This window comes from Gymnoscopelus braueri (assembly GCF_963280865.1).
Source record: "Gymnoscopelus braueri genome assembly, chromosome: 19".
In the NCBI taxonomy this organism is placed as follows: domain Eukaryota; kingdom Metazoa; phylum Chordata; class Actinopteri; order Myctophiformes; family Myctophidae; genus Gymnoscopelus; species Gymnoscopelus braueri.
Window position 1 is genome coordinate 39,095,738 of NC_137621.1, and position 17,437 is coordinate 39,113,174.

Here is a 17,437-nt window from a genome sequence, read left to right on the forward strand (position 1 = left end):
AATATTTTGTTACAGGGACCCCCAGAAGTAAAGATTTGAGTTAAAAATGTTCGCTTTAAAACAATATTTATTCAAAGGTTTGCACACATTTTCAAGATTTTTCAAAAATAGCAGATCTACAAGCTAAGTGCCGCGCTACGAGCTTGTAGATCTGCTATTTTTGAATAGCCAAAGTGTAAAATAATGCCTTTTAGCTCAACTCAAAAAGTGACACAGATGCGTTCCAGCATCGTCTTAATGGGTTTAGAGGGGATCATTTACTACTCGCAGTTTAGTAAGCAAACCATGTTCTCACCCGTTGGTACTCTGTCAGAGTAACTATTTGTCACGTAGAAAGAGCCATGTATGGATCTGTCCACCAAGCAAGCCTCCGTCTATTTGTGTTCTCTTGTTGTGTATAAAGGGAACATCTGATATGTTGGGAGGCTGCCGTTGCATGTGGCAGTCTCCGAGAGCTCTCGACTTTTGTTAAATAAATCCATTGATTCATTCCACCCTGTGGGAATTATTGTTTACAAGTCATACTGAAGTAATTACTCTAATTCCTGCCACAACAATATCAAATTGGGGGTCCATGAATTATAAAAAGGCTGAGAATCACTGAATACTATTCCACTATTCCTACATTTCATTTAAACTTTTATTTTCTTATATTGTTGCCCAATGCCCATACTTGATTATATAATAATATCCCACAGTGCTATAGCCTACTACTATGTCTGTATCAAACCACAACGACGTCATGAAATTGAAAGTATTTAATGGAACACAATAGTTTAATGCGCAAGCAACCCGAGTAGCGCATAAATAGAAGAAAAACTGGGACGCAAGTATATTATTTCTTTTTCACATAATGTGTTCAGTAATTGACAATTGACAATGTCGTCTATGAAAATATATGGCATTGAAGACATGACATAACACATGATCCATTATATCAAATTAGGACCTCGGGTCTATTAGGTCTTTCATACCATGCTTCCCAGATATGAATATGCCCACTGTGTCTGCAAGCCATAAAGTTGCATAACAAACAAACAAACATATAAAACCATGTCCTTCCTGTCTGTCTGTCTGTATTGCTACACACAGGTGATATCCTTGGCCTGTCCATGAGCAACGTGGACTCACTGGTTGACATGCCCCTTGGTTGCGGGGAGCAGAACATGATCCACTTTGCGCCGCACATCTTTGTGCTCAAGTACCTGGAGAAGGTGTCTCAGGCCAATGAGGAAAGGAAGGCCAGGTCCCTGGGCTACATGAGAGAAGGTAGTCAGTTTTCATTATGACACATTGGTGGCACAGATTCCAAGATATTTATATAACGTCCTTGTGTGTGTGTGTGTGTGTGTGTGTGTGTGTGTGTGTGTGTGTGTGTGTGTGTGTGTGTGTGTGTGTGTGTGTGTGTGTGTGTGTGTGTGTGTGTGTGTGTGTGTGTGTGTGTGTGTGTGTGTGTGTGTGTTAATGTCAGTGGTGGAAAAAGTACTCACATTCTTTACTTGAGTAAAAGTATCAATACCGCTATGTAGAAATACTCTGTAATACTCTGTAAGTCTGGAATTCAAAATGTACTTGAGTAAAAGTACAAAAGTATTGGTATCAAAATGTACTTAAAGCACCACAAGTAAAAGTACTCATTATGCACAGAATGCGTCGCATCGCTTGTAGATCGGCTATTTTCAAATGGCCGATATATATATATATAGGGCTGAAGTGGTTAATGTACGTTTTGTAATAATAATCCAAATCTACAAAGTAACTAAAGTTTTCCAAAAAAAAAAGTGGAGTAAAAGCACAGTAGTTGGATCCGAGATGTAGTGGAGTAGAAGTGAAAGTAAAGTACAAATACCTCAACATTGTACTTAAGTACACTACTTGAGTAAATGTACTTAGTTACTTTACACCACTGGTTAACGTATTAGGTGTTCAACCAGTGTTCAGAATAAATCTCATGGCTACTAATTTGGGCCTAATGGAGCCTAGCTAATTTTCCACAGCAGCCATTTTGACACAGGTATGCTCAGCTGAAGGTAATAACGTTAATTGTGGGTGTGTTTAATTAATTTCAGTGTTTCTCTGTGCCAGCATTGAAGTTCATCATTCTTCGGTTGTCCATGCTGGCACACAGTAACACACAAAACACCTCCATTTTAATGTTATGGGAAGGGTCTGGGGTGGAAGAAATTATTTGTAAGCTTCAGCAGAACATTTACATTTATTGTACAAATCCTCCTGTTCAGCTTATCAAAGAGAACTGTCCTACCAGCGAGAAGATGGCTCCTTCAGTGCCTTTGGAGCCAGTGATACTTCTGGCAGCACATGGTAGGTTATCAAAACACCCGTTTCCATTTTGGAACCGTTCGTAAACTGACAGACACTTTTTTTTTTTTTAGGTCTTGTGTGATTGAGAGCATGTGTACAGTGGCAATATCAACGGAAACCAATGGGAACACACATGATGCTTCCCTGCACGTATTATTGTTGGCCTCTAATCCCTGCTCTCATGGATTAAAGTTCTCAGCCACGACTGGTTTCAGTCATTTGGATTCCATAGCGTCAACATGTCTTTCTCTAGGATTATTTTACTTGTTTGCGTCGCACTGTGACGCATTTTGACCTTGTAGATCAGCTATTTTCAGTGCAATATATATGGCAGGCAAACAAGTGCAGTGTTCAGGCATAACCCTAAAGCATGTGGTTGATAAAGTCAAGCCCTACTGTGATGCTACATTTCTTGTAACATTAAAGAGTAGTAGTCAAACTAGCAGTAGGATTGATTTAAAAAATATTTTACTAGTTTATAAAGCTCTAAATGGTCTGGCACCTTCCTACCTCTATGACTGCCTGCCTAGATGTGTGTGACCTGCACAAGGTGCCTACAACGACATATAAAAAACACCGAAGCAGCATTCTGCTTCTACGGGCCGACAGCGTGGAATAAACTCCCATTACACCTAAGACAGGCAGCCTCTGTGGATAGCTTTGAAGCACAGCTCAAGACCTATTTCTTCACTCTTGCTTTTGGTTGATTTTTCATGTCCTCACTGCTTTGCTATTATTTTAATGTTTTATGCTTTTGCTTTTCTTTTTTTGCTTTATTGTTAAATTAGTTGTACTTTTCTGTAGTTGTATTCTTGCTCTGTAAAGCACTTTGAGCTGCATTTCATGTCATGAAAGGTGCTATACAAATAAAGTGTATTATTATTTTTAGGCTGACGGCCTTCGTACTGAGGTGTTTCCTCCAGGCACAGTCCTTCCTCTCCGTGGATCAGAGGGTGGTCTCCAGGGCCATGGACTGGTTGCTGGGCCTCCAGAGCACCTCGGGAGAGTTCGCCGAGGTGGGGAGGGTCATCCACACGGAGTTGCGCGGGGGCCTAGAGGAGGACCCCGGAGAGGACCCTGTGGCACTCACCGCCTACGTTCTGATGACGCTGCTTGAGGATGAGACCTATGTGGTGAGGAAAGGGGAACGTGTTAATGGCAGTGGCGGGAAAAAGTACTCAAATGTTTTACTTAAGTAGAAGTATCAATACTGCAAAGTGGAAGTACTCTGTTACAAGTAAAAGTTGGAATTCAAAATTTACGCGAGTAAAAGTGCAAAAGTATTGGTATCGAAATGTACTTAAAGTACCAAAAGTAAAAGTTCTAAAATGTTTGAAAATAGCAGATCTACAATGCGAAACGTTGTGAGCTTGTAGATCGGCTATTCATTCAAATAGCCTAGGTATAAAATAGGGCTAAAGTTGTTAATGAATGTTTTATAATGTAATAATTTATATCTGCAAATAACTAGTGACTAAAGTTTTCAAATAATTGTAGTGGAGTAAAAGGACAATATTTTCCTCAGAGATGTAGTGGACTAAAAGTATTGAACATTGGAAATACTCCAGTAAAGTACCTGCTATTTTTGAAAAATCTTAAAAACATTTTTTTTAGTGAACATTAACTCAAATCTTTGCTCCTGGGGGTCCCTGCAACATGAAAAAGTTTGAGCACCACTGATATAGCAACATAGAATTATCAGAAAACTGTTAGGATTTAGAAGACATTTGTAGAATCGGCCTCAGGTGTTAATGGGTCAAGTGGTTAAGAAAATGATTTACCAAGTAGAAGTAGTAGTAAAATGTAAAAAAATATATATATAAAAAAATAAATGCTTTACTGTATCTGAAACCAGGGCACGTTTTATGACTGTCTTGTACCTTGTGTCTCTGTGCAGGACACGTTCCGGGTCAACGTGACCCTGGCCACTAGGTACCTGGAGGCCAAAGTGGACAAGGGAGGCCTCCGTAACTACAGCCTGTGTCTGGCTGCGTATGCTCTAGCCCTGGCCAACAGCCCCGCGTCGGACCGAGCCTTAGCCGAGCTCACCGCCAGGGCTGACCAGAAAGGTAATTTGGTGTGAATTACCAGGAAATTATCAGGAAATGCCCGTGGCTGGCTATACCCGTCTCCGTTCATATCTGAGGCATAAACGTATCGTTCCCAAATCGTGTATCTTCATTCAGAAGGTTGTATGTCCAAAACTGTGACTTTTTCAGGATTGAAATTCAAAAATAGCAAAAGTAGCAGATCTACAAGCTCGAAACGCGTCGCTTCGCGCCGCGTTTCGAGCTTGTGGATCTGCTACTTTTGATGCTTTTGTGTGACGCTGTAGAATGATCAAGTAGGGTGTTGATTTACCCAAAAAACACAAAAAGTTAAAATATGGAGATAAGAGGTTTTTGCCCGACAGCAGCGAGATTGGAATCAGCCTCAAATCAGGAAAGATCTATCTATCCTGGAAGCTGTATGATAATGTCCTCATGATATTGTGTGACAGTGATTGATGGTAATGTGAGTGAAACAACAACAGTGTTGCTGTACACATACTGTAGTAAGTAGGTAAGTGAAATTGTAAACACTGTTACAAAGTGATTCACATAATGGGAAGAGCTGTATAGATGGGTTTCTGTGCAGCTAGGGCGCAGAAAGCAGCACTCTTTTACATCATATCATCTGACTGTCGGGTGGAAACCAAAACGGTTCACTTTTCAGGATTCAAATTCAAAAATAGCAAAAGTAGCAGATCTACAAGCTCAAAACGCGGCGCGAGCTTGTATATCTGCTACTTTTGATACTTTTGTGTGACGCTGTAGTATGATCACGTAGGGCGTTTAATTTACAAAAAAAAAAAAAAAGTTTGAATTTGGAGATAAGAGGTTTCCGCCCGACGATATCTGGAACACTGCGGTCATGCACTGCAGCTCGCTGCTGTATAGGTAGCCTCGATCTCCAGGCTTTTATTGTTTAGTTTTGCTAAAAAATAAAAGCCTGGCCCAGCACGTCGGTGTACTCGGTATGAGGAAGTGTTTCACTTCCCAACCAACCAGAGTGCAGTGGGCGTCGCTCGAAATGTTGTGTTAACGGGGCGGGGGTTGACGGACAGATCGGTGAACCAATGGGGATCAGGCGCAATCTCTCGCCGGCTCTAACACCCGCCCCTCTATACACGAAATCAGGAGCGTTGGGGCAGTCTACTGTATAGGTAATCGATTCCCAACCTGTGGGCCATGAGGTTATTGCAGGTGGGCTCCTGAATAATGCAAAACACTACGATTTCAATGATAATATAACATTAATTAATAAAAAAAGAAAAATGTTGGGAAAAAAACAGAACGAAAAAACTAAAATAACTTCTGTAAACCTTCCCTAAAACTAAAAAAAAATTGTTTTCATTGTGATACCGATAAATAGGAACATAAAAGTGTTCTACTGCATTATGTTAGTTCCTTTGATCCCGGAACACAATCGATTGAAATAAACATGCTCTGAAAATGCACACTAGCCCACCCATCTGACCACTGTGGTCAGATGGGTGGGCCGCGCGCACTTTGAAGACTTTCTAGCGGGCCCCCTGATCCAAGAAACGTTGGGAAGCGCTGCTCTAGCCGACTGTAATCAACGCAGCTCTGATTAGAGTGTGTTTCAGCCAAAGTGGTTGTAGCCCCCTGAATGCATGCACACACACACACAGTGATGTTTGTAAACAAGAAACCTATACGTCTATACAGACATACATGTGAACATGTAATGCGAATAAACATGTAAAAAAAAAAAAAAGTAAACCTACTGTATAATGATGTTTATAGGTGCTGATTGAAGCAGTCGACTGAGTCAGTTCACCTGATTGATTGGGGGAGACGGTTCCAGAGTGTATAGCGGCCAAACGAGCCAAAGTCAGGTCATTCTTAACTTTTAAAGCTGGAACAAGGGATGTAGTACAGCACCTGGATGAGATTTAGCAGGCAGAAGTGAGCATCTGCTACACGTCTACTCTATAGGCCAGGGCACTCTATAGGCTACAGCAAGCGGTTACCGCACGCACTATGGATGCTGTTTAATCTGAAGAACATTGTATCGCATTTTAATGTATGAAATGTGTTTAATCCATTAAGACCGGGAACGTGTCTGTGTCATTTTAAGATTTATTTGGCTATTTTTTTTGTTTGTTGAGAAATCGTGAAAGTTTGTGCAAATCTTTGAATATATCTATATCTTTTTTTAAAAGCTAACATTTGTAACTCAAATCTTTACTTCTGGAGGTCCCTGGAACAAAACATTTTGAGATGGGGGTCCGCGGCCAAATAAATATCTAAAAATGATTTCTAAATTCTAACAGTATGTTGCTATATCAGTGGTGCTCCAACTTTTCCATGTCAAGGACCCCCCCCCCCCCCCCAAATGATATGTATTTGGCCGCGTACCCCCATCTCAAAATATGTTGTTCCAGGGACCTCCCAGAAGCACAGATCGGAGTTAAAAATGTTCACTTGAAAGAATATATTTATATTCAAAGATTTGCACAAATCTTCCACGATAAAAAAAAAGGCAGATCTGCTATTTTTGAATAGCCAAAGAAATCTAAAATGACACAGATGCGTTCCCGGTCTGAATGGATTAATATTGATTGATTTTGATTTATTTCCTTACCACATCACTCCAGATGGGGTCATGTTGTGGACCACTGCCAGTGGCCTGGTGACGGACGAGAGCCAGTCACGCTCGGCAGCACAGATCGAGATGTCCGCGTACGTGCTGCTGGCCTTGTTTAAGCGTGGCAAAGTGGTGGAAGGTATCTCTATCATGAAGTGGCTGTCCAAACAGAGGGACCATCTCGGGGGCTACGGGACCACACAGGTAAAGACTTTTCAGTTTTGGGGGTTTTGTTTTACCCGATTAATCCTATCTGGGCATAACGCATCATAAAAAAAAAGACAAAAACAGGATTATTTGTTGAAAATAGATGATCATCATTCTGCGAAAAGTGCAGATTTACTAGCTCGCAACACATTGACGCTTTGTGAGCTTGTCGATTGGCTATTTTTGGCGAAGAGATTTGGTGAGGGGGGGGGGGGGGGGGGATAGGAGGGGTCCAAGTATAGACCTTGGGGGATTCCCGGCCAATGAAGTAAAATATAGGGGTTTAAGTGTATGGAATGTATTTATATAGTGCCTTTCTCCAAAGCAATTTACAATGTATTTCACATTCACCCATTCACACAAATGTTGTCTTGCTCAAGGACACTTCGACACACAGCCAAGAAGAGACAGGGATCAAACGGGGACCCTTGTGATTCCAAGACAGCTACACTATCTCCTAAGCCACTGCCGCCCTGAGTGGATAAATGTCTTAATGGAAAATGACAATATTTTTTTTTTCTTTCAATTTTTCTTTTTTTTAAAGATAAAAAACAAACAACCGCCCATCACCCCAACTTGGGAATGATTCAATGATCCTCAATCACAACGCAAAGCAATGTATATAGACGATCTAAAAGCAGTAGGCCACACCAAATGTGGGAACACTCCACTATAGTGTGAGACATTAGTCAGTAGACTCCAGTCAAGTCGTCTTTGCCAGGGTCAAGTTAGAGGATTTGGCGAAGCGAGAAAGTTTATAGGTGGCCGTAGCTGAGTTGGTGGAGAGGCCATCTGGTAATCGGAAATCACCTGTTCGCAAGACGCATAACATATAACAGCCCCCCCCCCCCCCCCCACGCACCCTTTTTTCATTGTCTCCGCCAGGCCAAAAGGCATGGCGAGAGAGTATGTTTTCCACCCCGTCCGTCCGTGTGTCCGTGTGTCCGTCCGTCCGTCTGTGACCAGCTAATCTCCGGCACCGTTGTCTTGATTGCAGCGAAACTGTGCACACACACTCCCTGGATGCCAATTCAGAACCTTTGCCCCAAATTCTTCTCATGGGCCTTTTATAGCACCACCAGGAGGCCGATTTGTGCAAAACATATTTTTTGACAGTACTCCTACAAGTCACGCAAATCGGTACACAGTATCTCTATAGTTATTAAACGAAACGGGTCTTTCAGATTTCTCATATTCTATCCTGATTGGCTAAAAATGTCTTCCAAAGTTTGCAGGAGTGCTCCGTTTTGAACAAAATGCCTCAAATCATGAACACAGCATGCAATTTCCGTGAAATTTTGCACGCACATTCCCATTGGGCAGAGGAAGAACTACCATTTGAATTTTTTCAAATCAGCCTCATGGTGGCGCTATAACAGATTCGTGTTTTTACCTATAACTGCACCGATCTGTGTAAAACTTTACCCTTTTCACGTTGGCCTATTATAGCGCCACCAGGAGGCCACAATAGCCTACCTGACCTGGCGGAGACCTGTGCTCCGAGGAGCACTTTTTCTAGTTTTATTTATTATTTTGTTTTACAGCTGTGCTGGCTAGTAACACCACATCAAATCAAAATCAAATCCAAATAACACGATCACTCACATTAAGCATATCAACACATATCAACATGCACTCGTTGCTTTCGGGTAGAAACCTCTTATCTCCATATTTTAAACTTGAGTTTTTCCGTGAATTAATGCCCTACTTTATCGTACAACAGCGTCACACAGACGCATCAAAAGTAGCAGATCCACAAGCTCGAAACGCGGCCTGAAGCGACGCGTTTCGAGCTTGTAGATCTGCTGCTTTTGCTGTCTTTGAATTTGAATCCTGAAAAGTAACTTTTGGACATATGAGGTTTCCACCCGAAAGAGACGATAATCAACATCTTCTAGGATCCACATTCTGGGGTCACAAGCTATTCAAGCTACATCAAACTTTAGTGTCTGAAACGATAGTTATGATGAACTTCTAGACGTTTTCCAAGACAGGACCACTGCACATCATATGGAGCAGATTAGCTTCAGCCTTCTAACACCTTTGGCACATGGTGCCATTTGTCATCAAATGTGTGTAGTCTGTGTAGGGTAAAATAGGTTCTGTGGAAAGTATTACATTTTGTGTGTCTATGCTTTGTAGAAATTTAAACAGATATATCTATTATTTAAACAAAAAGAGACAGAAGATGGAAGATGGTCTGTACTGAGTATACTTTGAAAAAACGAAGGCAATTTAAAAGCAACTTAACTATAGAATGATTAAGAGCTAGTCCGAATTTGTGAGAAATAGCAGATCTGTAAGGTCACAACGCTTCGCAATTCGACATGTTGTGAACTTGTAGAGCGGCAGTTTTTTGTACGTTTTTGTATAATTACTATGTACAACAAAGTATATAGGCTTAAGTGTTAAAACACCAACTGCTGTACAGAAACATTTCTCCCTGTTTAGCACCACACAATAGTTATCTTTCCATCCATTTTGCTCATACATCATGGGTCAGGGTTTCTGGCCACCTGAGTATGATGTAAGAACAAAATGACTGCTTTGTTACTACAGTATGTACAAATAGGTGTTCATTTCTTTGTGATTTTCAGGACACTGTGATCGCCCTGCAGGCCCTGGCCGTCTTCGCTGCCATCAGCGGGGCCAGTGCCATTGACCTGCGTCTGAGGATGAACACCTCATCCTCTGCTGCTGCATCTTACTTTAGCATCAACGCCACAACCTACCTCAACTACCAGAAGCAAGAGGTGATGGGACATGAATGAATGATATGGACAAAATCAAATATCATGGCATTTATTGTTCAAATACCTCAATATCGATTATATTGTGATAATAATATGCATTTTCTTTAACATTTTCAAATACATTTTAAAAGTATAGTATAGTAGTATTATTTTAAGTTTTAAGTTATTAAAACCAGGAAAATACATCAGTTTTGCCATATCATTATGTTACGATATGCAAAACCACAGACGATATCTTGTCTCATATCACCATATTGATATATTGATATCCTAGTTAATATCCTAGCCACACACAAAGCATGTTGTTTAAGGATGAGACAAATGTTTGTGAACATTGACAACATTGAACATTGAAGTTTAATCGTCTTAAATGCATGGAGGATTCCATATTATATGGATTGACCAGCTGAAGTATCTATTTTGATTGAACTTTTCAGATTGACGCTGAAAACAACCTACTGATAGATCTCTATATGGAAGGAAGAGGATTCGCCTTGTTTCAGGTAGTTATACAACTACCTGTGTGTGTGTGTGTGTGTGTGTGTGTGTGTGTGTGTGTGTGTGTCGACTTGTTTCTCCCGTTGGCTTCGCAGTTGGCTTCGTAGCATGGTACCTTCGGAAAAGGTACCATGCTACTGCTGCTACAATATACTTTACCCAGTGAAATTGGGCCTGTTAATTTAATTGTCAGTAAAAGTGTACAAATGGACCCTTATGGGTTACCCCATGCAGAAAATGATAAAGCATACAATTTTGAAATAATGCTTTTCAGCTTTAATGTGAACTCCACTAAACCTATCCACGTTACAGGAAAATATCTCACCACAGAGCACAAACTGCTGCTACCTAATACCTATGCATGGCTGTTTCCATACAGTACACACAGTCAAATCAGTTTTAATTCAATCATTGCGTTCTATTGCATAGCTATGCTGTATGTCCCTCACACTGTACTGGACACATAATGCTGAGGCGAAACAGGTCGATGCAGATGCAGTGCTGTAATGGGCTGCAGTCATTCAACAATTAACATCTGGAACGTATTGCCTTCATGTCCTGTACTCTTGTGCGTCTAGCATGTCCAGATAGTATCATAGAGGGGTTTGTGGTGAAAGGTCCAGTCTTCAGTTCCACTGTGTTCAGTTTAGCAGTGGACGTCCACAGACCCAGAACTCCACTAAAACATCATGTTTTCTTTGTGTGTATGTGTGTGTTTTGTATTTTCTGCCTAAAAGCCTCGAGCCAAAATTATGATCTGCATGGGGTGAAATTAGTAAAACAAAACCATCTTTTGTTTTTCTTGTCATGTGTGGAAGGGTGAGTGTACTCAAGACATTTTAACCACTTAGGCCCTATGTCTTTTACACATCATCGTCCAACATTGTCGTGCATTGAAAATAGCTGATTTTCAGGCTACAATGTATCGCGACGCGTTGTGAGTTGGCAAATCGTCTATTTTCTACGCACTTTTTATTTAAAAAAAATCAGAATATACGTTTATTTTTTATAATGTTAGATTTTTTCACCTGTAATGACATGCCCAAAATAGGGACACCAGGTTGAACCATTTTAGCAGCTTACGTGATGAATGCGTCACACAGTCACGTAATAAGATCTCATAAAGGTCCTGTGACCGCGGCCACAGGGCCCTCAGGCAATAAACTGTCCCGGCCAGCTGTGGAGATGGTCTCACACTGTGGAGTCACCACGTTCTTAAACAATCTGATCCAATCCAGATGAACGTCTTCTACAACTTGGAGAGCAGAGCGTTCGCACAGAGCCTCCAACGCAACATGGACAACGAGGCCTTCTCTTTGAACGTGAACGTCTTTGATTCTGAGACGGACCTCGATCATATGCTCCTGTCTATATGCACGAGGTAAGTGTCCCTCCTTGCGCTACTGGTTTGACTGGGGCCACTGGTTGGCCTATGAGTGGTTTCAGGAAAACACATTTTTATACACAAATGCTCATTTAAAAAATTATATCTCAGTCAAACGGGCACAAGACATGTTCATGTCTTTATTACACTGGGAAAACTGTTACTGAAAGCAGAAATACAGAAAGTACCGCGCAAGGAAGTTACCCTCATACTTTGCAGAGCTGTTATACATTCCCTCGGCATGGAAATAAGACCGGGGATGTACATACAACGGACGTCCCAACACTTTCAGCTGTACAGTCCTTTACCAGGCTTTTCTCCGTGTGAGATGAGAAGCCTGGGAACAAGTTTGTCTTTATTCTTATTTTTTACACAGTCTGTATCCCTAGCATATAGCGACTCTCCACAATAATGTTTGTCGGAAGTAGTGTCATAGCAAGATTCCACAAACTTAATGACCAATAACTTTAATTGACGTAGATGATTACCTTTCAGTTTCTCCACAGAGTAAAATACTGTGTTAATTGATAGTTTTGTAACTCTGAAAGTGAACAAATGTAACATTTACTGGTCCATTTCATTACATTTCTACACTCTCAGAGTTAAATTAACACTTTGATTTTACAGTGCAACGAATATGCCAGAGCCAGAAGTCATACAACTGATGTTTTTCTCTCTCTCGCTCTAGATTACTGGAGAATCAAGGGGTATCTCAGACAGGCATGGCCATCATGGATGTGGGGCTTCTAAGCGGCTTCAGTCTCGCTCCTCAACAGGAAGAAGTTCCAGAAGTTTTGATCAGAAAGGTGGATACTTCCCCTGGGAAAGTGAGCCTCTACCTGGACTCGGTAAGCCCGTTTACATCATTCTAACCATCTATAAATGCACAGAATCTCTATGTGTCTGGCCCACATATCTCGAGAACCGCATGACTGATCGACTTAACCCCCTCGAGGACCCCTGGGGGTCCCCGGACCGCACTTTGAGAACCACTGGTCTAGTTGGAGAGCTAATAAGATGCGGATGGTAATTATGTTAACGAAATCATCCATTCACTTCCTGACCTTGTCTGTCTGCAGCTCAACACATCCGAGGTTTGCATTAAACTTCATCTGATCCGAGATTTCAGAGTGTCCGTCGTCAAGGACGCCGTGGTGCGAGTGTACGACTACTATGAACCTAGTAAGTGACCAATGACAGTCTCTGGCTATACAGCTTGATATTACAAATGGAATTCTGTAAACAAATTATAACCAAAACCATGAAACTAGACAGTATCTGGCTGCACACAGTAAAATCCTGGTGTCAATTTAAGGCAGAATTTAAAGAGACCAAATTTCTGCCGCTCGGTCAAGAGGCAATTATCCCCGCTTGACCTGGGGGAGATATTGCATTCGATTTTCAGGCAGTACTACTTGTCAGCCAGCAGGTGTCCTACCTGACACCAGGTCTAAATGTCTCAACAGAAGAGTACTAGGTAGACCGCCTGTCCGCCTCCAACCAGTTATAGTTATATTGATACTCTATCATTCTGATTGGTTAAATAACACTTTATTCATTAAGTAACTCTCTTAGAGTTACAAATGGATAAATATAAATGAACTCAGAGGCTTTTACTGTACCAAGGGGCGGCCATAGCTGAGTGGTTAGTGAGCCCGCCTAGGGAGCCAGAGGCCCTGGTTGCCCCAAGTACGATTCCAGGCCACGCCAGTATATGTGTCGATGAAATGAAATTTGTCCCTGAGCAAGACTCTTAACCCCTAATTGCTCACAGGCCCTCATTGGAAACAAGCCCGCAAGGACTTTCATGAACGTCCTGTTAAAAGGAATTATCCTTATCCTTATCCAACTTGGGAGTCCCGTGTCCGTTTATGTTGTTCTGTTTATGTAAACGGCTAAAGACTGAAATCAACTATTGCTACTACTACTTTATCCTCACTCTGTGTATGTCTTGGGGATGAAAACCACTAAACTAACGTCATTGCAACATGATACGGCAGGGGCGTCACAGGGGGGGTGTAAGTGGGACTGAGTTAATAGGCCCCCCCCCCCCCCCCCCCCCCAAAAAAAAAAAAAAAAAAGTATTTTTTTGGTCTTTTTTAAAGAAAAAAAATCATAGGGGGGCCCACAGTGAATCTTTGTCCCCAGGGCCCAGAATTTGGTGCTACGCCCCTGTGATACGGTATCGCTGGTGTTCTGTAACGTAACGTTCTATCATTTCACCCTCACAGGGAGAAGAGCCATAAGAACATACAACTCTGATGTCATGCAGAGCCTGCAGGCCTGCACCTTCTGTGGCACAAACTGTAATAGCTGTAGGTCCGGCCTGGGCCTGAGCGCCTCGTCATCCATTTTATCATCTCAGTCCAGAAGCAGCTCCGCCTGCAGCCTAGGGGGCCTCGTTGTCGCTATCGTTGCTTTTTTACTGTAACTTAACGGCGTTGCCAGATTTAGGGAAAGAAAACGAGCCCAAAAGAAGCGACTACTAGGCCAAATGAGCACACTATTGGCTTTTTGAAAATAGCCGGTCTACTTGTAGATCGGCTATTTTCAAAACGTCTTGAAATAAAATGTGGAATATTTGGATGATTTTTTAAACGTTCTAACACAAATCAGGCTCCCTGGCACAAAACATTTTCAGATGGGCGTTAGGGATAAATACATATTAATTTGGGGGTCCATGACATGAAAATATATATATATATATATATATACTAATTATTTTTTGGAAGCAAGCCCAAATAAGCAACTACACTTTAGAAACAAGCCTTAAAAAATGCAATCCACAACTACCAATATTTACAAGCAACTTTACAAAGTAAAGTGGCAACACTGCTCATGAGTGTGACAGAAATATATTTCTATTATATTATTTGATCTGACCATAAATAGCTAATGTATTGTATGAATGTATTTTTCATTAAAATTTGTATTTCTTTATATATTGTTTGAACTTTATATGATGTTAGAGTTTTGCAAGCTTGTTTTGTACACGTGTGACCTCTACTCTCTGCACAACGTGGTGGATTTTTGTTGGATGGATGAATGGGAATTAGTAGTCACTGTCTCACACATCAAACATGTCATGGTCTTTTTTTTTCCTTTTTTTGTATTTCATTTCATCAGTGTACACTGGTTTCTTTTGAATGAGCATTGATGTTAGGAAAATAAATAAAAGTTTCAGAAATCCTGTTCTTACTGTAAGATGTTCCACCTGCACTATCAGTGCTGTTACATTCCAAGATAATGATTTGATGGAAAACGTATGCGTACAGTTGGCAACGGAACAAAATGAAAGTGTGCAATGTGCCAGTTCCACACGTGTCCCCTGATCGTCCTCTTCGCTGTAAGAGGAGACGTGCAAAGCTGCCTGAAGCAATATAAAGGCTGAATATTAAGATTTATACTTCCGGCTCTAGTGCTCCACGGCACATCCTATGTTGGCTGCAAGTGACTCACTGACTCCTGGGTGTAAATGTGTTTTGTCTCAAGTTGATGTATAGCAGTCCTGGAGGCATCTGGACATTGTGTGCACTAGACCTCACCATAACTGTGTTTAAATCGCACACGATGAGCAGTACTTGTTTTAAGGTCATTCTGGGTGAGATGAAGCTGTCCGTTGCCACGTGTTATTTAGTGCCAACCAAATGCAGGCCGACCTTTGGGGGCCAGCCTGTGCTTGGGGGTTAAACGTATGTTATTTATCATCACCAGATTCAGAACAAGTTTGACATCGCATTGTGAAATGAGAAAGTATTTTATTATTTTAGTGCTTTAGTCAAAGAAATATCTCACTTTTGTGCAATATTTTCTCTTTTCCAGCAGTGCTCACCTCTGATTTCATTCAAATTCCAACGTGTTGGATTCAACACTGGCAATCCATTTTGTTATACTTTCAGCAATCATTTGGCAGTTACTCCTTAGGGGAAAAAAGTAGCTACAAATGTATGCAAATCCTTTTTTGGAGATGGTAGAGGTTTTAGTCATCACTGGATAACATTGGTTGGTGACTGTTCATAATGGGACGTGTGTACTGTGCCCTGTTAAAAAATATATATATCGCTTTTTGTTGCTTGTTCGTTGAAGTCTATGCAATCATGAAAAGGTCATGAATAGAATATGGCAGAATTTTTGCAACTGATGAATATCTATACAAATATCTCTTGGTGACATCTGTCATGAGATCTGTCCATAGAGAAACAAGACTGATTCCAATAACGGAGTGGCTTCTCGTGGATCTGGGACTTCATGTGGCCAGACTATAAGACATATCATCTCTGTCGGGTGGAAACCTCACGTGTCCAAAACTTTTACTTTTCAGGAAAATAATAAAATGCAAAAGTAGCAGATCTACAAGTGCGCTTTGCGCTTGTGGATCTGTTACTTTTGATGCTTTTGTGAGATGCTGTAGTATGATCAAGTAGGGCGTTAATTTACGAATAAGTTTCTGCCCGACAACATTATGACTGCCAGGTTTCGGCCCAATTTGACCACCATTCACTTCCTTATTAGATGGCCTGGCTCTGAAACAGGCTAGCCGATGACGTCACTTCATCCATGGCCAAATTTGGAGAAGCCGAGGCCCACTGACTTCCATTAATTCATTAAATAAAAAAGTTAAAGTTCAATATTTCCAAAAGTATAGAACATTATGTAAACATAAAAATAGTGGGATTCTATGTCATTGTGTGTGCACAATAAATGCGATCAGTCCAGCGAACAGAACACGTGTGACGCAGTCGTAGAACTTCATCTTGGTAAGATAAGGGTCATAAAGAAAACCCATCTGAAGTGATATTTAGAGTAATGTGATTAAAAATAAATAGCCTTCAGCCATAATAGTCAGGGGATATTAAAAAAAATCTTGGAATAAATTCCATACCAAAAAAAAAATTCACCAATGTGTTTGTAAAGGTGTCTAGTAACACATCTCACAAAGACTGAAATGCAGTCCCCCTAGGAGAATTTTTGAAAGCTCCTTAAAGTTGGGGTACCCACCATAACCTTGGTTAAAAAAAAATCTTAAATTTAATTCTGTTTTAAGTAGCATGTGAGGTGTCAAACTAGGGTGTTTTTATGATTCTGAATCCATTGCAAGCATTTGTTTTGCACCAAAACCACTCCTTGGGCTAAAAACGGCCCAATCTCAATGGGCTTTTTACACAAAAAGTATACCTGGAAAAGGATGACTATGGCCGTTTTTAGCCCAAGGAGTGGTTTTGGTGCAAAATAAATGCTTGCAATGGATTCAGAATCATAAAAACACCCTGGTTTGACCCCTCACATGCTACTTAAAACAGAATTAAAATTTGATTTTTTTTTTGGTATTTTTTTTAACCAAGGTTATGGTGGGTACCCCAACTTTAAGGAGCTGTAAAAAATTCTCCTAGGGGGACTGCATTTCAGTCTTTGTGAGATGTGTTACTAGACACCTTTACAAACACATTGGCGAAGATTTTTTTTGGTAAGGAATTTATTCCAAGATTGGAAAATATTCTGCTAATATCCCCTGACTATAAAGCTTCCTGTGGTCAGTCAACTGTTTACCTTGATGTAGCTGTTGATCACTTATTCTAGAAGAATAGAAGATGAGCTGAACCAGAATACAGTGTGTGGGTGT

The 17,437-nt window shown here is 40.9% G+C and overlaps 1 protein-coding gene across 1 annotated transcript in view; it reads left to right on the forward strand.

Moving 5' to 3' along the window:
• The window catches only part of LOC308074796 (CD109 antigen-like), a gene marked incomplete at both ends in the record, with an annotated part of 151,423 nt that overhangs the window by 20,247 nt on the left and 113,739 nt on the right, over positions 1 to 17,437 (forward strand). Inside the window, 11 exons of the mRNA XM_080414296.1 lie at positions 1,093 to 1,269; positions 2,241 to 2,322; positions 3,212 to 3,455; positions 4,220 to 4,391; positions 6,986 to 7,179; positions 9,780 to 9,935; positions 10,373 to 10,438; positions 11,672 to 11,814; positions 12,506 to 12,665; positions 12,897 to 12,999; positions 14,049 to 14,132. Of these exons, the coding sequence (XP_080270422.1) occupies positions 1,093 to 1,269; positions 2,241 to 2,322; positions 3,212 to 3,455; positions 4,220 to 4,391; positions 6,986 to 7,179; positions 9,780 to 9,935; positions 10,373 to 10,438; positions 11,672 to 11,814; positions 12,506 to 12,665; positions 12,897 to 12,999; positions 14,049 to 14,132 (1,581 nt within the window). The remainder of the gene's footprint in view (positions 1 to 1,092; positions 1,270 to 2,240; positions 2,323 to 3,211; positions 3,456 to 4,219; positions 4,392 to 6,985; positions 7,180 to 9,779; positions 9,936 to 10,372; positions 10,439 to 11,671; positions 11,815 to 12,505; positions 12,666 to 12,896; positions 13,000 to 14,048; positions 14,133 to 17,437) is intronic.